This window comes from Triturus cristatus, chromosome 12, assembly GCF_964204655.1.
Source record: "Triturus cristatus chromosome 12, aTriCri1.1, whole genome shotgun sequence".
In the NCBI taxonomy this organism is placed as follows: Eukaryota; Metazoa; Chordata; class Amphibia; order Caudata; family Salamandridae; genus Triturus; species Triturus cristatus.
In genome coordinates this window covers 32,337,032-32,355,763 of record NC_140595.1, presented here as the reverse complement: position 1 = coordinate 32,355,763, position 18,732 = coordinate 32,337,032, and the positions used below count along the sequence as shown (strand labels likewise).

The following is an 18,732-nucleotide window of genomic DNA, read 5'->3' as shown; positions in this document are numbered from 1 at the left end:
GGTGCTATCGTCGTCGACTGGCTCGTCGTCGACGGAGCCGTCGTCGACGGGCTCGACGTCGACGGGGTCTTCGTCGATGGAATCTTCGTCGACGAGCTCTTCGTCGACGAGCTCTTCGTCGACGGGCTCGACGTCGACGAGCTCTTCGTCGACGGGATCTTCGTCGACGATGGAATTTTCGTCGACGAGCTCGACGTCGACAGGCTTTTTAATGGCGGAATCGTCGACGGCGGTACTGCGGACTTCGTCGACGAGGACTTCGTCGACGACCCCTCGACGGTGGGCTTCTTTGAGAGGATAGTAATCTTCGTAGACATAATAGGTGAGGTAAGCGCCGTCGTCGTGAATGTTTGCGTCAATGAAGAAGCAGACGAGGTGACAGAAACTGAAGATTGAGAGTAAGCCAAAGATTTTGAAAGGCTTTTACTCAGTTTGCTTGACTGTAGATTCCTGAGGAGAGTGCGCATCAGAAGTAGAATGATGCGATTTCTGACGCTTCTTCCCATCGCTGGAAGAGCTGTCCTGCGATCTAGCTCTCTTGCTAGAAGTAGAGGCTTTGTCATCCTCCTCAGCCGAAGAGGATTTAAGCCACAAAAGCACTCTCGCCTCCCTATCCCTGAGAGTTTTTGTAGGGAAGGTGCGGCAAATTTTGCAATCTTTTGCCTCATGTTTAGGGTAGAGGCAGTAGATGCAGTCTACATGTTGATCATCAACATGGACTCTCTTCTTGGTGCAGGTCCTGCAGGACTTAAATAAAGCCTTCTTGTCTGACATGCTGAAGCAAGTTGAAAGAAAACTGAGAGGCACTAAGGGAGACTCCCTTCCACACGACGTGCGGTGAAAATCTGAGGAGAACTGGCTCTGCTGAGAGGGTTCTAGAAGGGTGCTGGTGTCTGATTGGTTGTTACCAAATTCTTGGTTCTTTTTGCATAATGAGGTAGATAGGCTGCTAAGATACAGGCTTTGGGCCTTTTCTTTGGGCCTACTACTACTACTAGCATTTTGGCACTACTTTATTTACCGGGGACTCCCGCCTCGGCGACGGGGAATGATTCAGGCATGTGAATCTATGAAAGATACCCCAATACTGGATAACCTCGGTAGGTCTCGTGATTGCGGCACATCAGTAGTTGCTTCTTCTTTAACCGAGTTGGTTTCTCTGTAGGCTCTTTTTACATGCCACCTACACCTGTGCTTTGTCAGTTATGAAGGTGTTTCCTGTGCAGGCAGGGTATTTCTGCTACATGTATTAGTGTTTTCGTCATAAATTCAGGTGGGTTATAACCTGGCAGTGCTTAGAACTATTACAAACACGAGTGTTCTCCTTCTCTAGATGTTTCAGGCTGTTATGGAGATAGGTTCTAGGGAAGCTGGGAGTTCATGGCACACCTGTCAGGGCTGTGGTCGGCCTACCAGTTTATCTGCTGCCACCACTCTGCACGTGCTTCTATTAAAGGGCTAATACCGTTTCTTCTCGTTGCAAATTTCGTACCCACGGTGAGGGATATTTTAAAGGGGGAACCCTGCATGATCACTAAATCAGAGTCTTTTTATGCTGCTGTCCTAGTTGCATTTGTATTCACTACCTTCTGCAGTGCTTCATTAGTGAATGGCTGGGTTTGCAGTACCCAGGCGCCAGTGATTCGGTGAAGTCTTTATGTGGGTTGGGTGAGCTGATCTTGGGGGTTCGTCCAGTAGAATTACACCGCATTGTGCTTGATTGCTTTTATGACCTTCTACTCTGCCTTGGTAGAAGGGTGTGATTTAGAAGGAAACTACATGTATGTAGCTGAGAATGAACAGCTCTTCCACCATTGGGGTGGACGGTCTATACTGTTGATGCTGTGTAGGAGAGAGGAGGAAAGTAAGTCTCTTGAGTGATGCCTGTTATTGCAGTATCCGCTTACCTCCCATTTGGTGACAGGTGGCAATAGAATAGTAGGTGTTTCATGCCGATGGATTTATCTTTTGTTCTCAACCGAGGTGGAGCAGAATCTTATGCTGTAACGCTGTAAGGTGCATTTATGGACGAGGCATGTAGTAATAGGTCAGAGTTGTTGTGCTTTGTTCACTGTGCTCCGGATTCTAGGCACTTTTGCAGTGGGTATTTATGGGTTTGTTTTGAGGTGGGGGGGCTGCCGAACATGTTAGATGATGGAGAGGTGGTTGTTGTAGAATGATATGGTGCTTTTTTTCTTATCACATTGGGCAGTGCCACTTTTGCTCTATGCATTTTAACTAGCACTAGTTCCACACTGGATTTTCTCTCTGTAGGTGCAGTCATCATTCACATTGCCAAAGGCAAGTTGTCCTAATTGCATAATTACTTAGACGAGCATCATTAAAATCCTAAATTTGCGCACAACACAGCCTGATGCTATGGGATGAAGTAACTTTCATTTTGTATGTTCTCTGCTCCTTTTCCTCTCCACCTAAAGCAGGGTCTGGACATCAAAACCGCGTCCAAGCCGTAGATCAAGGGAGGAAAGATGTTAATGCTAAAGTCAAACGCAATCCCTCTATCAAGATCAGCGAAGCCACCACAGTTTCTGAAAAGTGGAATGCCTCGCTCCATGGAGAGATCACTAACTCCAACGAACTCAAGCACCTGGATGAGTTTCTTTTCAATAAGGTAATGGAAGTGGGATGAGAGGATAATGTATATTGCCGTTTCTCTCCGTGCATTCAAACAATTTTTCCCAGATTTCAAAATGAGTAGATTTTTATTCAAAAATGTGTATACAGCAAACCACCTCTAGACTCGCATGCTGTGCATCATTGTAGTGGCTGAGTTCACATTTGTATCTTATTTCCTGAAATTTGAATGTCCACCATAGGTGGAAGTCTGATGACTTGCTGTGATGTTGGCCGCAAGCCCTCAATGGCCAACTATATGACCACCATTTTAGATTATCTCCCTGCAGGTAAGCTATTTCCATTGGAGAAAATATCCTCCAGTCAACACATGGGTGTTGAAATCTTCATGACAGCCAGTTCTCTTGCTAAATTTCATCTCTTCTGCCACCCTCCAGGAGACAACCAGCTGTACATATAGAAAATAATGGGAACAGGCACAGAGCATGATCTGAACGTGATCTTTTTTGGGTATTTCAACCTTCAGTGGAATGATGTAGATGACTTGCAAGTTACCACTCTAACAAACTTTCTCAAAGATCAAAAACCTTGTGCACGCCTGTACAGAAACGACACACGCCAAAGGAACGACCCTCCACCTAATCATATCCAAGGCAGGAACTCTGAGCATCGACTCGATTAACCCATGTAACTGATCAGACCATCCCTTCTTCACATTCTAAATCGCAGCTTGCATACAGAAATCATGTGGCCAGAGGGTCAAACCTAGGCATTGGACCGAAGGTACCAGAAACATATACTGGAATAATCTTTCCTCTCTTTATCAGAGAAACCTTACATCCCCAGAATAAATATGAGATGTACTAGAACTAACGGAGCATTACAATGACTAACATAATAGAGGTTGAAGCCCCGCTACTCCTCAAAATGCAAAAAAATAAGTCAGTCCAGCTATGGTACAACGAGAACCTAAACAAAGAAAGGAATGACTCGGACTCGTAGAGGAGCTCTGGAAACACAAATACTCTTCAAAGCTAAGAGAACAAAGAAACACCTACAAAAAGCTCATATGGAATGAAAAGCTGCATTCTTCAGATCCCAGTTGGAGAACGCCAAAAACCAGACCGGTAAACGGTTCTAAATTGTTACACTACAAACTGGGTCTGACAACTTCACCTAAAGCAGTAATGCCTGCAGGGAACTGTAAAGCTTTTTCATCCTTCCTCGAGGAGAAATTAAAATTAAAAACTCAATCGCAATAGGCAGTGAACAGCCTCGGGTCAGAGATTAACCATACACCAGCCTCAACACAAACTCGCTACCAGTGAGATGCGCAAGCATCTAGAAATCCCTTTAATTGTAAAAATGGGGGGGACGTGGAGCGAATTCAGAACCTTCAGCAAAGCTAAAATCCTTAAGCTCATAATGCCAATGAAGCCAACCTTGCATTTCAACAACTGCGTTCCCTCAAAATTGTCTTGACAGATCTCAGTCCTCTTTTTCTCCTACCTCTGGGGAAAGCTAGTAAACTCATCTCTAACACAAGGCACAGTCCCTGACTGCCTCAAGACCAGACTGTAGGAATGTTCCCCTTTTTGCCCTGGTCACCCCCACTGTTTGCCACTGGTTCTGATGTTTTTCGACTGATGTGCACTGGGTCCCTGCTAGCCAGGCCCCAGTGCCAGTACTCTTTCCCTAAAAACAAGGTAAAAATGTCTAATTGTAACACAGTCGGCACACACTTTAGCAACCCTGTAAGTCCCTAGTAAGTGCTGCCCCTAGGGCTTGGGTACTACAGATGGCCCCTAAGGGCTGCAGCATTCTCATGCCACCCTAAGGGACCCTCATACAAATTGAATTGCATTGCAGACTGCTTGTCATGGTGCAAACCATGAATAAAAACACGACATGGCACACACTCCCTGTGTGCCATGCCAAAGTCACTGCATGCAATATATGTAAATCACCCTGCCTTGTAGCCCTAAGGCAGGGTGCATTATATTATGTGAGGGCAGATCTGCATATGTACTGGGCACTGGATACGAGTTCCCCAGCTACATGATTGCTTAATTGAAACCTATGATGTTTGATATCAAACACTTTGTCTTAATAAATCTGTCCTGTTGTGAGTACAAGATTGCTTATGACGTGCACCCATAGGGCACCTTAGAGGTGGCTCTCAAAAAACCTACCACTGGCTGACTAGCATTGACCAGCCTGCCACCACAGACCAGTTTCTGACCTCCTGCAGGTGATAGTATACGCTCTCTGAGGCCAGAAGCAATGCCTGCTCAGGAGGAAAGTGGTCACACCTCCTCCAGCAGGATGGCTAGTGATTTTGCATATCAAGGCCAGGGGCTTCAAAGCCATTGCCGCCTCTGGTATGCGACCCCGGCTTCCTTCCAGACATGGAAGATACCACCACCTGCCCTGAGGCCCATTTGGCACCAGGACAGGTGGGAAATCAGCTATGCAAGTAGGCGTGTTTCACCACCAGGCTAGTCACATCCCTAACGTGGGCTGCCTGACATGCTCCATGAAAGAAGGGTTCCACCATCTTGTTTTTGGTGGAATTGGGAACTCTGGAACAGGGTTATGCCCACTCTCCATAAGAAGTGGCCATATAGTGGGTGTTGTGACCTCAAGGGTAAGTAGCCCATTGGCTACTACTCTTCACTCCCCTTAATGCCCCTAAATTCAGTATTTAGTTGGCCCCCTGACACCAGGAATGTAGAATTGCCTGACTGAAGAAGAGGAAGGACAAAGAATAACGCAAGAACTACGGACTAGCTGTGAACTTAGCACCAAACCCTGCCTGCCTGCTCCTGTCTTGACAATTGCAAAGACCAGACTCGTCCTGCAGCTATGAATCCTCTAAAAGCCTTGGAGAGCTGCCAGCACTTTACCAACCAGGCAGCATTTTCCTTGAAGTGGAGGAGCCATTTGCCTGCAGGCACCGATCGCGTACTCTGGTTTACTGAAAGGCAGATCACCAGATCACCAGGTCCACAGACGCAGCAGCAGCCAAGGAGGAGGTCATGGGGTGTCCAGGAGGCCAGCCCCATCAACCCATCCAGTCTTCAAGATGCTGATCCACACCGTAGGCTCCCCGCGCTAACACTCTGGGTACTGGAGCCTGTTGCAAGCACCAAGGCTTGTTTGTGTTCAATCCGAACACCACCGCTGCCAAAACTGACCTGCACGTCAAGGGACTCCAACAGACAGCAGCTCCACACCAAAAGTTGTCTTGCTGTCTTTCTTCTTCCTTTTCTGCTGGTGCACCGCAAACAGAGCTTCAAACTCACCGACCCGCCGGACAAAACACCTATGCGCCCAAGTCGATTGAAATAGACTGTGTCTCTGTGGTCTTAAGACCTTCAAGAGCCAAGCCCCCCTTTGGGTTCTGCCAGACTGGTACCCCCATTCCCCCTTTCAGCCTTTCTTTGCAGGTACTGTTCCCTATTGACTGCAACGCGTAGGGCTTGAGACTACCACCCCTGAAAGCACCTCTGCACTCAGACACCCCAGGGCAAGTAAACCTGAACCCTTGGCGCTGTCTTGGACTGTGGCCCCTACTTACCTTGTCTTGTAAGTCATTTGCAAGTGACCCTATGCAGTGGATGTTTCTCCCATAGCATAACATTACTACATTCGAGGCTCATGTCTCAACTATGACCGCCGTATTATCTATGTTTCTGAAAATCATCAACTCGAAAAGTACTTGCCTGATTTAGAAGATCTTGTAGTCTAAATTAATGTAGAAATCTGTGTCATATCTATAAACTGGTGTTATATTTCTTTGAGAGAGTGTCTCATTTATTGATTCTCTGCAACAAATGCCTAACACTCCCCTCTGATAATTCTGGGGGTGCTCGACCACACTACCATAAATAGAGCACCTTGGGATTGTTAAAGCAAGCCCCTGTACACAAGTAAGGAATACCTTGACTCTCTACACAGTGCACCTCATTTTGGTACACTACTTAAAGAGCCAGCTTCCTACAGACCAGTAACACCTTTACTGAAAAGCTGTCACAGTCCAGAGAAACCTAAATAACTTTCTCATAGTATCAGGCATCCCTCTTGTGAGACGTTGGCCTGTTATATGATGTTCACTACTTAAAGTGACCACCTTGTACCATGCCAAGCAACCCTTATGGTGTGGTTGTAAGTCAACCTTTTCGGACCAGCTGCCCTAGTAGTAGCGTAGGCTAAGCAGTCTTGTAGGCTAAACTCGTTTAGGCATGTTAAGCAAGCTGTTTTACCATATGTGACCCCCCTTTATACCAATGAAAGGACACCACACAGATATATATATTCAAAATATATATGTATTTATTACTCAAAGTATCCCCTAGACTCTTTATGAGCACAGGAGCACAAATCGTTAAACAAGAAAGTATCACAATATACAGAAGTTGCACTTTATATGGATAGGCCCTGGTGGCCGCTCGAACCATATACTAAAATAGTGGTATAAGTACCACGATCAGGAAAGGGAGAAGGCCTAGGGCCTCTAAAATCGCTGGGACTACAAGGAGCTAACTTCAGTTAGTGACCAGGAGGTCCACGGGTCGCGTGTGCAGTGAGGAAAGTTACACGCGGGCGCCCATAGGTTTTCAATGGGTGCGTAAAAGTTCAAAAGTTACTGCTAGAAGGGTCTTCTGGTTGGACTACGAACTCAAGACTTTAAACCTAGACATTAGAGATGTTACTCTACACTTGTGCACCGGAGTGCCAGCTTTACCTCACCCACAGGAAGCGGGTGCATAGGTCTCGAAGTGCGTCGGGTTTCGTCTATCTGTTCAATGGAGCCTGATGACAAAGATGCTGCAGGCGGTCGGTCCAGAAGAGATGCGGTGGATCCAAGGGTGGATCGGAAGGATAGAAGACCTGTAAGTAGAGGGGACCGTGTTCACAGTCACTAGCCAGTGACCAGTGTGGCACCAGGTAGGTACCAGGCAATGTCGGGTGCAAACAGGTGAAGAAGTGTAGCTTGTCTCTGCAGCCACGTGGTCCCTGAAGGTCGACGACGTCCAGGAGTCGGTTCACGAGCTGTCCCACGCAGGCTCTCGCTGTCGGCGGTGTCGGCGACTCAAAAGAAGCAAACAAGCCTTGGCAAAAGCAGGAGTCGCAGGAATCGAAGAAAGCTGTTAGCTCTGACCAGCAAGGTCAGAGGGGCTGCTCCTTTGGAGGGAAGCGGGGGCCAGTCTGGAGCAACCATACCAGCGTCATAGTTTTTCAAGATGGTCGCCAAGATGGCCACTAGCCAACGGGCCAGGGACCGGGTAGGCGCATCGAGTCGAGTCGCAAAGTGCAGAGGGGCCCCACGCAGATCGTGGAGATGCTGGAGGGCTCACCTTTGGTGCAGATGCTGCTCGGATGTTGGGCTTCTCAGGACCCAAAGCACAACTCGGAGGGAGCCTCTGTCGTTGCGCTTGCAGCTTGTCGAGTGTCTTCCAAGATGGCTGGCTCCACGTGTCTCGGTGCCTCCACAGGTTCCTTCTTTGCAGGGACTGTGGATCGGGCTGTGAGAGGTCTGGAGGTCCAGTTGTCTGTCTCTGGGCTCTGGCTCCGGCGGGAGGCGGCGGCAAAGCAGACGTCGATTTGCTGGATGGTGCTTGCGTTAGCAAGATGGTCACTCCCTGACCATAGGGGAGATTTCCTTCAGTCTTCTGTGCAGCAGAACGTCGAAGTTCCCGTCTTCTTCTTAGTTTTAAGTTGATTCCAGGATGTCTGAAGTCTTAGGACACAGCTCCTACCTTTAAGCGGATTCTAGGGGCCGGACTACCTGCTAGGTCCCTCCCTAAGGGTGGCACCAGGAAGGGCGGTGGTTACACCCCCAATCCTTTGTCCAGCTCGCCCCAGGACCGGTTTGAACTGGCATATGCACCGAGGCTCCTTGTGAGCCTCAGGCATGTCTGTTTCTATTCAAGCCCTACCGGACCAATACACAAAATCCTGTCTGGGGTGGTGCTCGCACCTCCTCTGGCAGGAAACCCTTTGTCCACGTCTCCCAAGCTGGAAGGACTCCCAGCAGCAGGAGGGCAGACTTGTGTCTGTGGTGGCAGCGTCCATTTTGTGGAGCTGAGGCTATGTCTGATTTTACCCGGGTTTCAGGTTCTGAACAAGTCGTGTCCCTCTAGAAGGGTGGAATGCTAACCCCGTCGCCAGAATTGGCGAGGGGTTAGTATTCCAATTCGTATGACACCTTACTCGACATGTTTTGATAAAGCCAAACCAAAGATAGCATTTAACCGCGAGGTTCATAATGCACTTAAGAGTATATGGTATGACGAGATCTGGAAACAGTAGAAGGAAGTTGTTCCGACCACTGCAGACAGGCTCAGCTCATGCCAGAGCACCATGTCACATGAAACCAAGCACTCTGCCTTCAGGATTGTTAAGGCCTGCCATAGGAGTGACTTATAGGTTAACATGTGTCCCATTTAAGGTTGGGTATAGGTATACTACACCTAAGTAAAAGGTGGATACACCAACTTACCCCAGCTGAGTGATCAGCCAGTTGTGTCAAATTGGAAGGCCAGGCCAGGGGTGGCATAATACATGCTGCAGCCCCTGGGAGGCCTAGGGTACACCTATGCCCTGGGTACCTAGGGTACACTGTGCAGGGTCCAATAAGGTGATCCTTACCAATTGTGTATGTACCTAGGGTACATGGAGTCCATTTTAAAGAGAGAGCAGATAGGCTGAGATCCTGAATGGCAGGATCTCAGGCCAACTAAGTCGAAAAACCAGCTAGACACTAGGCAAAAAGTTGGGGGTAACCATAGTCAGATATCCACCTTCCTACACCTCTCCTCACGAAGTTGCTGGAAAAATGTGTTCACAACAGTCTTATGATGACGCATTGAACAGTTTAACCTGCTCGACAAGTTTCAGTTGGGCTCCATGTCAGTTTACAGCAATACTACTGCCATCCTACACAATCATGGTGCTCTCAATGTCCTGGACCTAAACGATTTGTGCCTGTTGATCCTCCATATCTTTTCCTCCGCATTCGGCACAGTCAACCAGACACCCTTTTGAAGTTACTAGAAAACAGAATAGGAATGTCGGAAACATGCTAAATTGGTTCACCTCTTTTCTACATAATTGACCATAATGAATCAAAATGGGTGGTGCATTATTCAATGCATCCCCAGTTAGACTTGGGGTACCCCAAGGATCCATCGTAGCCCTCCTTTGTTCATCCTCTATATGGGACAAGTAGAAAGTGCCCTCTTTCTGCATGGTTGCCCCCACTTTTTACTGAATTGGTGATGTTCTTTGACTGAGTGTGCCCTGGGCTCCTTCTAATCAGGTACACAGGGCCTATGTTCCTTCCCTAAAATTGCATTGAAGCCCAAACCCAATTGGCATCCCTGGCCACAGGTAGGCCCCTGGTAAATCGTACCACAGCTACCCAGGGCTCTGTGACCAGAGAAGGCCCCTAAGGGCTGCAGCACTTATTGTGCCACTTTTAGAGACCCTGCACCTTTTCACTCACACGCTGCCTTTGCAGGCTGCGTGTCTTGTTGCAGAACAAAGTGAAGAGTCGACATGTCACACATCCCTGTGTGCCATGCCAACAAACCACTGCCCTGGCATTGATCAGTCACCCATCTAGCTGGGTGCAATATGCCAGTGGTAAGGGGAACAGGTGCATGAGCCCTGCACCCCTACAGTGCTCAAGTCCATTCCTGGGCATTGTAAATGCAGTGCTGCCATTAAGAGTATATGGTGCTGGGAGTTTGTCATTACAAACTCCACAGCACCATAATGGCTACACTGAAAACTGGCAAGTTTAGTATCAAACTTCCCCGCACATTAAACCCACACTGATGCCAGTGTGGGATTTAATGTAAAATGCACGACAGAGGGCATCTTAGAGATGCCCCCTGAAACTCAACCAACTTCTAGTGTCCCGACTGAGTGGCTGCTTAGGCTGCCACCAACAGACATGTTTCTGTACCCCTGGGTCGAGAGCCTGCTGCTCTCAGCCTGAAACAATGCACATCCTGGGATGAGGTGCCAAGTCTCCTCCCCCAGGATGGGCAGGGTTCACGAAGGGGAAGCTTCAGTGGCATGCCTTCTTTGTGGCAACTGGTCCCAACTGGTTCTACCCCCTACTTTGGGCGGGACAACTGGCGGGAAAAACAAGTGAGGGAAAGAGGTGTGCCCACCTCTGCCAACTCCACCCCTCTGGTGGGGGAGGCTAGGTGAAGCAGAACTCTGAGTCCCCGCCATCTTGAGGTTGGGGGGACTCAACCAACCAGGGACAAGCTCCTGCCCTCCTCCCACTGGAGGGTGGCACTATAGGGGGTGTACCCACCCCAGGGAGGGGACCCATTGGTCCCTGCCCTTTACCTACCTGTATTTAGGGGACACGCTGAACCATGCTTCCTCAAATCCAGCAACCACAAGAAAAGAAGAAGGACCGAACAGCCGTGCAGCCAGCTAACAAGAGGAAGACGCCCCCTGACTTGGCCACAGCCCTACAGGCCTGTCTTCCCTCGAACATGCTCCTGCGAAATCCCGGTGTATCCTGCAGCCAGCAACCTCAAAAAACCCGGAGGACATGCCTGCCTTCACTTCCAAAGACTGCTTCTCCCGTGAACACCGGATTTATTCAACTGTAACCTCTGGCCGCAGCCGGAGACTGCGAATCCAGCCCACTCTGCATCCGCTGAACACAGCCCGAGCTAGAGTGGAAAACACCACGAGGAGGTCACCCCGGCGATCCTGACCCGAGATCCGGAGCTGGTAAGAAGATCCGACCCCAAAAGACACCCCTGCACCCGACGCCCCACGGCCGTGTGTGCCCAAACCAATGGTGCCTAACCAACCCTCAACTTACCTCTCAAAGTGGTGGTTGCACCCAGAAGTCCTTCGTCTCCCTGCCTGCAGTGCTTTTGCAAACCGGAGATTCACCATTGAAAACAGGATGCCCGACGTCGCAACAGCACCTTGCACCCGGCCCCCCTAGTGCTGCTGCGGGTGCACCTTTGGTGCTACTTTGTTTCACCATTTGCCCTAAGCTAAAGTCCAGGAGCTTTGCTCCCACAACCCAGTAGCCTGCTTGCCGGCAGCCACCAACCGGAGGTCCCCTATCCTCCATTGGATAACACTGGGCCTCAGCACTCTGCACCCGGCCGCCCTAGTGCCACTGAGGGTGTAACAAGAGTGCATCACTGACCCTGTGCGACCCCTGAGTATAACCCCAGAACCTTAACTCCCACAGTCGATAACTTACCTGTGAACGAATAACCTGTTTTTCCTCTATAGGATAACATTGACAATTTTCTTCCAAAAAGTTTCTAGTGTAGAGTTTTGAAATCTACAAATATCCGTAAAAAATCGCCTGCGCTGCTCTGGCGAGACATTTAGTTTGTGGGCTTTTAAAAGTGCTACCACAGCTTTTTGGCTGGCATAGATCATGCGGTTACGCGCACAATAACGAGCAGAGGTGCCATCTGGCTTTCCTCTCTCGTCATGGTGCGCACACATCGCACACCACTCGGCAGCCTGCTTTCACTTTTGCCGTTGCGTGTGTGTGCGCACGTGCGCACCACTCGCGTCTTCCCCCCACTCTGCATTCCTTCTTGCCCCGTACGATTATATTTTCTAGCTTTTGGAATTTAGTTTTCGAATGATCTCCGTTCAAAAAGAATGGCAAATTCTCATCCCGGCACCATCCCCCTTCACCCTCTCCCATAAAGTTGTTTTTTGATTTGTTTTAATTCCACAAAGCAGTCTTTTTTTCAATCCTATCCTCCTCGGCGATTCACAGGTGATCTGCAGCTTGAAGCAGCACATCCGGCAGCTGGGGAAACCTTTCAGTAAATGTCAATCAAGCAGACCAGGAGTGGAGCTCGATCCATCAATGTCCCTTTGTACAGTTCCATTCTACGAAGGCCATTGTGCCTCCGCAATTGAAACAAGCACACACATTCATAACAGTGACCTGGAATGCATTGTGTTAAATGTATGCTTATGTTCGCAGCGGATGTCCATGCCAACAAAGGGAATACAGTACTAGCGTGCATGCACACACGATGTGACATCCAGGAAATTCTAAATTTTATGTTACATTGTTTGCCATTGTATGGAAGTCTCTAGTTTTGAAATGAATAATGGTGCAATACACTGTGGATGGGTGCGCTCATTTTGCACATGTGCAGAAGTACAAGGAACGTTCCCATGCCTGTAAGAGGGGAACTTTCCAGGGTTTATGTCCCAACACCGATTCTTATAAATTATCTGGTCAGTGTAAATGTGCCCAAGGCTACGCACCCAGCTGTCCTGCAGCCACCCAACTCACTGAGGACAGATTTTGCAGTAAGCAATGGGATTCGTCTGCAAGACCTGACCTGAACCTTAGCCCAACGCTCTGCCGTATACAGTGCACAGCCTTCTGGCCATTCACAGCCGCAGGGTCTAATGTGCGTGTGTTTTTTTGGGCAAGGAGATATCCACCAAGGGGGTCTTTAAACTGTACCAAGGATCCATGGAGCCTTGAAAAACTCTGCATTTGTTTTTGTTTTGGGGCCTTGCGTGTCCTTTTTTGTCTCCTCATCCGCCATCAACGGCATAATGTCCTGGGTGCCAAAGAATGCTCCTCTATTCTCTTATACCTGTTTTAATTTCTTTTCTTGTTGTGAAGCCCTGTGTTGTATAATGGCAAGGAAACAGAAATGTTCCTCTCTCAGCCAGTGAATCAGTGGGGGAGCCTCCTTGAGTTCAATGAACTTCCAGTGGAGTAAGGCAGAAAATTAACCTTCATCCGATAGGATTCTGTTATTTCGCAACATTTAGGTCCATGGACTTGGATTCATGAACTGTTTGTGAATTAATGGCCAGGTTACACACTTGAGTAACTCTTCAAAGCCCACCGAGCACTGATTTATTTACACCAAACCACAATAAGGCCATATTCCGTGTAAAATCCTTGTTTTAGTCCTAATGTGGTGTAATTCTACTCAGCGGATTTTGCAGTCGCTGTAGGCAAAAATTCCTAAATAAGCTTAAGTATGAAATGCACCTTTTTTGTTCTCTCCCCCACCATCATCCTACCCGACCCTAAAAAGAGATGGAGAGTCCACACGTGCGAGCTTGGTTCGAATCTAGTCTATTCTTCCGTAACTACAGCACACCAACGCTCCCTCCTGCTGTCTCAACCACCCACTGACAACAACTGCCTAAACTGGAATCCTCTAGCACCAGGCAACCATCAAAAATTACACATTCTATCACCCCATCATTCCACTCCTGCCATACACAACACACCTCCCCCCTTATAACAAAAAACATCTATATCGGCCCTTTAACACATTCCATATACTAGTCAAGACAACAAAGGCATAACAATATAAACTGGGGAAAATGAACCAAAAATGTATAGAAATGGTTGTAGAGTTTAAGGTGAGATAATAAACTAGTACTACAATTAAAAAAAGAGAAGTGTTTCAATATTAACAATTGAAAGCAGCGCATAATATAATAAATATGGAAACTCAGGCTGAGTGCATATGAACATCAAGCAATAATGAATGAATAGAGCACTTATAAAGCGCATAGCTACCAAAGGCCTCCCAGCGCTAAAAGACACAACCCAAACTGCAAGTGTAAAGGAGATCAAGAAAACAGGAGGGTTTTAAGATGCTTGCGGAATAGAAGATGATTGACCTCAAGACGAATAACATCAGGCAACTGATTCAATTTTTTTGCAGCAATGCCAGAAAAGAGACGGCCCCCGCTCCGGGCTCGATTGAATTTGAGAACAATGGCAAGATGTTTAAACTCAGAACGAAGAGGTCTTCTTGGGACATATGGGGAAATGAACTCTTATCAACTGGCAGCCAGTGCAGTGCCTTAATGTGCGGTTCAGCAGATTCTCTGTTATGAACCTGCATAAGAAGTCGTGCCGCACAGTTTTGGACCGTTTGAAGTTTTTGTATCGTCGAGCAGGGGGGAGCCCAAATAAAGCACATTGGCATAATCAAGCCTCAATAAAATCAGTGCTTGCACCAACAATTTCCTAGCATTAAAAGGCAGGAGGGCCAAAATCCTTCTACTTTGGACGCCTGCGTCTTAAAACTCAGGTTATGGTCCAGCCAGACTCCAAGGCTTTTCACTTGGTCTTTGGGGGCAGGCATATCTCCCATACATTTAGGCCACAAAGTGCTGATCTCCAAACTGGTAATTTTTCCGTAAAACATCAATTCTGTTTTAGCTGCATTCAGCTTTAGGAAAGAGGAGTCCATCCATGCCAAAACTTTTTCCAGGCAGTTAGCCAAGATGGACTTATTATTATCTAGAAGGTTGAGGGACACAATAAGCTGAGTATCGTCCGCGTACATGATGATCTTAACCTCAAACGGCTGGACAATCTCAGCTAATGGAGGCATGTAGACATTAAAAAGTGTGGGGCCGAGAGAGGAGCCCTGCAGCACCCCACACTGCAATGGCATCCAATTAGAGGCAGCACTGTTCTCAAATACTAAAAAGGAGCGATCTGAAAGGAAGGACTCAAGCCATTTGAGTAACATACCAGTCACCCCACTCTCTCGAAGTCTTGCTAGCAGCAGTTGGTGATTGACCGTGTCGAAGGCCGCGCTGAGATAAAGTAAAATGATCGCAGCGAAGCCTCCGGCATCTAAACTTTTTCTGGACTCCTCAACAACTGCTAGCAGGGCAGTTTCAGTACCCTGCTGGGGCATTGGTTTTCTTCCAGAAAAGCAGAAAGAACGAAATTAACGTACCTTTCGCATATTTTGGCAATCCCAGGTAGTAACGAAATAGGTTGATAATTTGCAAGAACTCCGGGATCCAAGGTGGGCTTCTTCAGAAGGACTCTAACCCTGGCCTGTTTCCAAAAGGAGGGGACAATCCCAGAGGAAACAGAGTTATTAACTTGCTCAAGAATAACAGGAGCGACCAAATCAAATACCTGGTTAAGGATGTGGGGGGGTAACGCGTCACTGGGGGAGCCGGATTTCAGACGATCCAAGTGCAATAAGGTCTTGAAGTGAAGAAGGTGCGTAAAATTTCTCCACATAGCCAAATATAAAGTGAAGAAGCCGGTTAGGCAAGGCAAAGTACACCAATGACAACTTTTATTGGTACATATGTAGTAAACCTGGATACAGAATCACTGAGCCCAGAAGACCGCATTTAGTCCCAGTGATCTCTTGCTGTTTCACACTTGTATTCTTTCCTAGAATCTTATCAATACCAATAGAAAAGACACTTACAACAGAGGCTTATAGAATGTCCTGAATACCAATGCTGGCCAACAATGAATCATGACCTAAATACGAAGCAAAGACACACATAACTATACCACAGGTGCCCTGGGTGATAATACAGATAAAAGAAAAGTTATGGGTCACCCCACAATATAATCATTAAAATACTTGAGCTTAAAACTCACTCTCTTGGATTTGGTACCCAGAGACCTTGGCTTGAAATCTTTGACCACTCTCCATGAGGACTCACCACGAATACTTGGGCCCGTGAGTCTAATAGTGTTGTCTTGTTCCTCTGACTCAACAACAGTATTAGACTGAAGTCCTGAGGGAGCGACAGTGACATCACAATTCCAGCTACTAGTGCAGCTAGCCTTGTACTTGGTTACTACACCTTCACCCCTCACTTTGGTAACATTCCTTTTGTTCCGCCGTCCACCATCCTCTTCTTTAACCGAATTCTAAGAAACATGCACCACAGTGTTCATGGGGAAAACTTAAATATTCCTTTCTAAGAATCCCTGGGTTTCCTAACTCTTATATCTTCTCCCACCCGAAATTCTATTTCTTTAACCTTCATAAAATGATTATATTGTGACTTGCTCTTTAATTGTTGATGTTTTACTTTAGTATTTTTTCAGCACCCAGATTACATTCAGGATGCCCCGTGGCATCTCTCAACAAGCATTTGCAATGCAATAGGTCTCGCATTTCCACGAGTTTAAGCTATTGGCATTGTAAAAAACAAAAATAAAAGGCATTGTCATTTGCAATGTCAATAGCTCAAACTCGCTTAAATGCAAGACCTATTGCATTGCAAATGCTTGTTATTCAAAAACAATTGGCCTAGAGTTCAGTTCTTGAGTGTGTGAATTCATTTGCTGACCGAGTGTGTACATCAAATGCTTAAAGCTGTCCTCTGATACTGCCTTACTGCTCGACCACTCTACCACAAATTGAGAGTAAGGTTCTATCTAACTTTAACCTCTGTCTACCTCTGGGGTTACCTGGACTCTATACACAGTATACCTCATTTTGGTGTAGTGTATATATAGAGCCAGTTTCCTACAGGGACCACTGACACAGATCCTCAAACAAGAGTGTCAATGGGCAATGAACACCAGACCGGGTATGATGTATGCACAAAGGGTTTATTTTAAGGTCTTTGGGTTCAAAGGCACAACAATACTCTGTTCTCTCACGTCTTGCTCTCAGAGGTAGGGTACGTCACACCAGCTTGTTGTCGTCCAAGCGAACCAAGGTCGTCGTGCATGAAACAAATTTGAAAAAAAGGAGGATTTAAGGCAAGAGGTCCAATACTTGCTTTGGCTAAGGGAGGGGAGTGAGAGATGAACACCAACACCCGGCACTACCACCACCTGTGTTGCGTTTCGCAACTAAGGTTTTACGCTGCCATCATACCAGGGATGTCTGGCAACCCTCCCATTCCTTTGTTAACGGTGTCTCAGCGGCTGAGAGGCGCTTACTAAACCAACTCCAGATCCGTCGTCGTACCTCTGGGAGCCACGCTCCTCCAGGAGCGCGGCCGGTGTTCACATAGTACCGGATAGGGTCCGGCTCCCTCTGGTTCTGGACTACCCAGCTCTGTGATCTTCAGGTCGTAGATGCGTCCTCTGTACGTCGTCAGCGGGGGTTTCTTTGTCGGAGTCCTTGAATTCGAAGCTTCTCTCGTACTCTACCTTTGTCCTGGTTTTCTCGTCCCACGGTGTGATCAGGTTTCTCTCCCTCTCGACAATTTGAAACTGGCTTCCGGATATAAAGACCTCCCTCTCGTCCTCGATGGCTCCTATTGGTGCAAGTGACGGTATCACATGGGTCGGCCTCAGTTCCGTAAAGTGTAGCTGGTTAAAGGGACCAGTACAGCCCTTCCCACTTTGCCCAAAGGGAGACTGTAAATAAAGTATAGGAGAGACATTGGAGGGGAATACATTCTCGTTCTCCTCTTCCTCCCTGTCCCGGTCAGGTACGTCGTGACAAAGAGGCACACATCAGTGCAGCCACAGGCGAGGCTTTTATCCAAGTGAACCTCCCCAAGAAGGTGAAACCATTCATCCGATCCCCATATTTCAAGATAGCAGCGCAGTCCCTAGTGTTCTGCAGGCTTGACTACAGGAGTGTCTCTTTCAGGCCTGCTTGAAGCAAAAACGGCACCGCTCATGACAACCCTCAACACTGCAGCAAGACTAATTACAGGAACGAGACGTTTTCAACTAAATCACACCCTCTCTCAAGTTTGTCCACTGCCTCTTGTTTGAAGCCAGGATCCAGTTGAAGATAGTCTGTGTAAGGAGCTGGCTCTTTATGTGATATATCAATGATCTGATCTACCAGGCAAAGAGTCCAGGAGTTCCCCTACTTGTGGACAGGGGCTTGCTATGCAATCTCAAAGTGCTCTATAAGTGGTTGGTGTGGTCGAGCAGCCTTAAGGTATACACAGAGGAGTGCATGACATTTGCAAATACACACAATGATTAATAAATTACACACACGACTCAGAAAGGAGATCCACACCAATTTATAAAATTAGCAAGTACCTTAATAGATGTTTAGGCATCAGAGGAAAATCGTTAAAGTAAATACGTTTTTAAATATAAATTCTTTTCACTTTAAAAAGTGGACACAGTGCAATTTTTAAGTTCAGCAGTGTTATCCTATGGAAGGAAGAACAAGTTCTTCCAACAGGTACAGTACTTAGACTTAAAAGACCAATCTCGGGGAGGTAAGGTGAGTGGTCCATTGCAGCACCAGCAGTACACAACCAGTGGCACAAGGGCGGCCGGGTACAGGGTGCAAAACAGCGTTGTGTGCCCAATGGGTGTCAATGAAAATCGGTCACTGCGAAAAGTGACTGCAGGCTCTGGCTAGT

General features: G+C 47.4%; 1 protein-coding gene across 11 annotated transcripts in view; it reads left to right on the top strand.

The window, feature by feature from the left end:
- Positions 1–18,732, top strand: part of LOC146772311 (unconventional myosin-IXb-like) — a 103,684-nt gene that overhangs the window by 38,732 nt on the left and 46,220 nt on the right. For 6 of the 11 annotated variants that reach the window (XM_085636674.1, XM_085636671.1, XM_085636676.1 and 3 more), the window contains exon 7: positions 2,442–2,632. In XM_085636674.1, coding sequence (XP_085492800.1) covers positions 2,442–2,632 — 191 coding nt within the window. Of the gene's footprint in view, positions 1–2,438; positions 2,633–18,732 lie in introns of all 11 variants that reach the window. The other 5 variants (XM_085636669.1, XM_085636672.1, XM_085636668.1 and 2 more) reach the window with 1 other exon arrangement.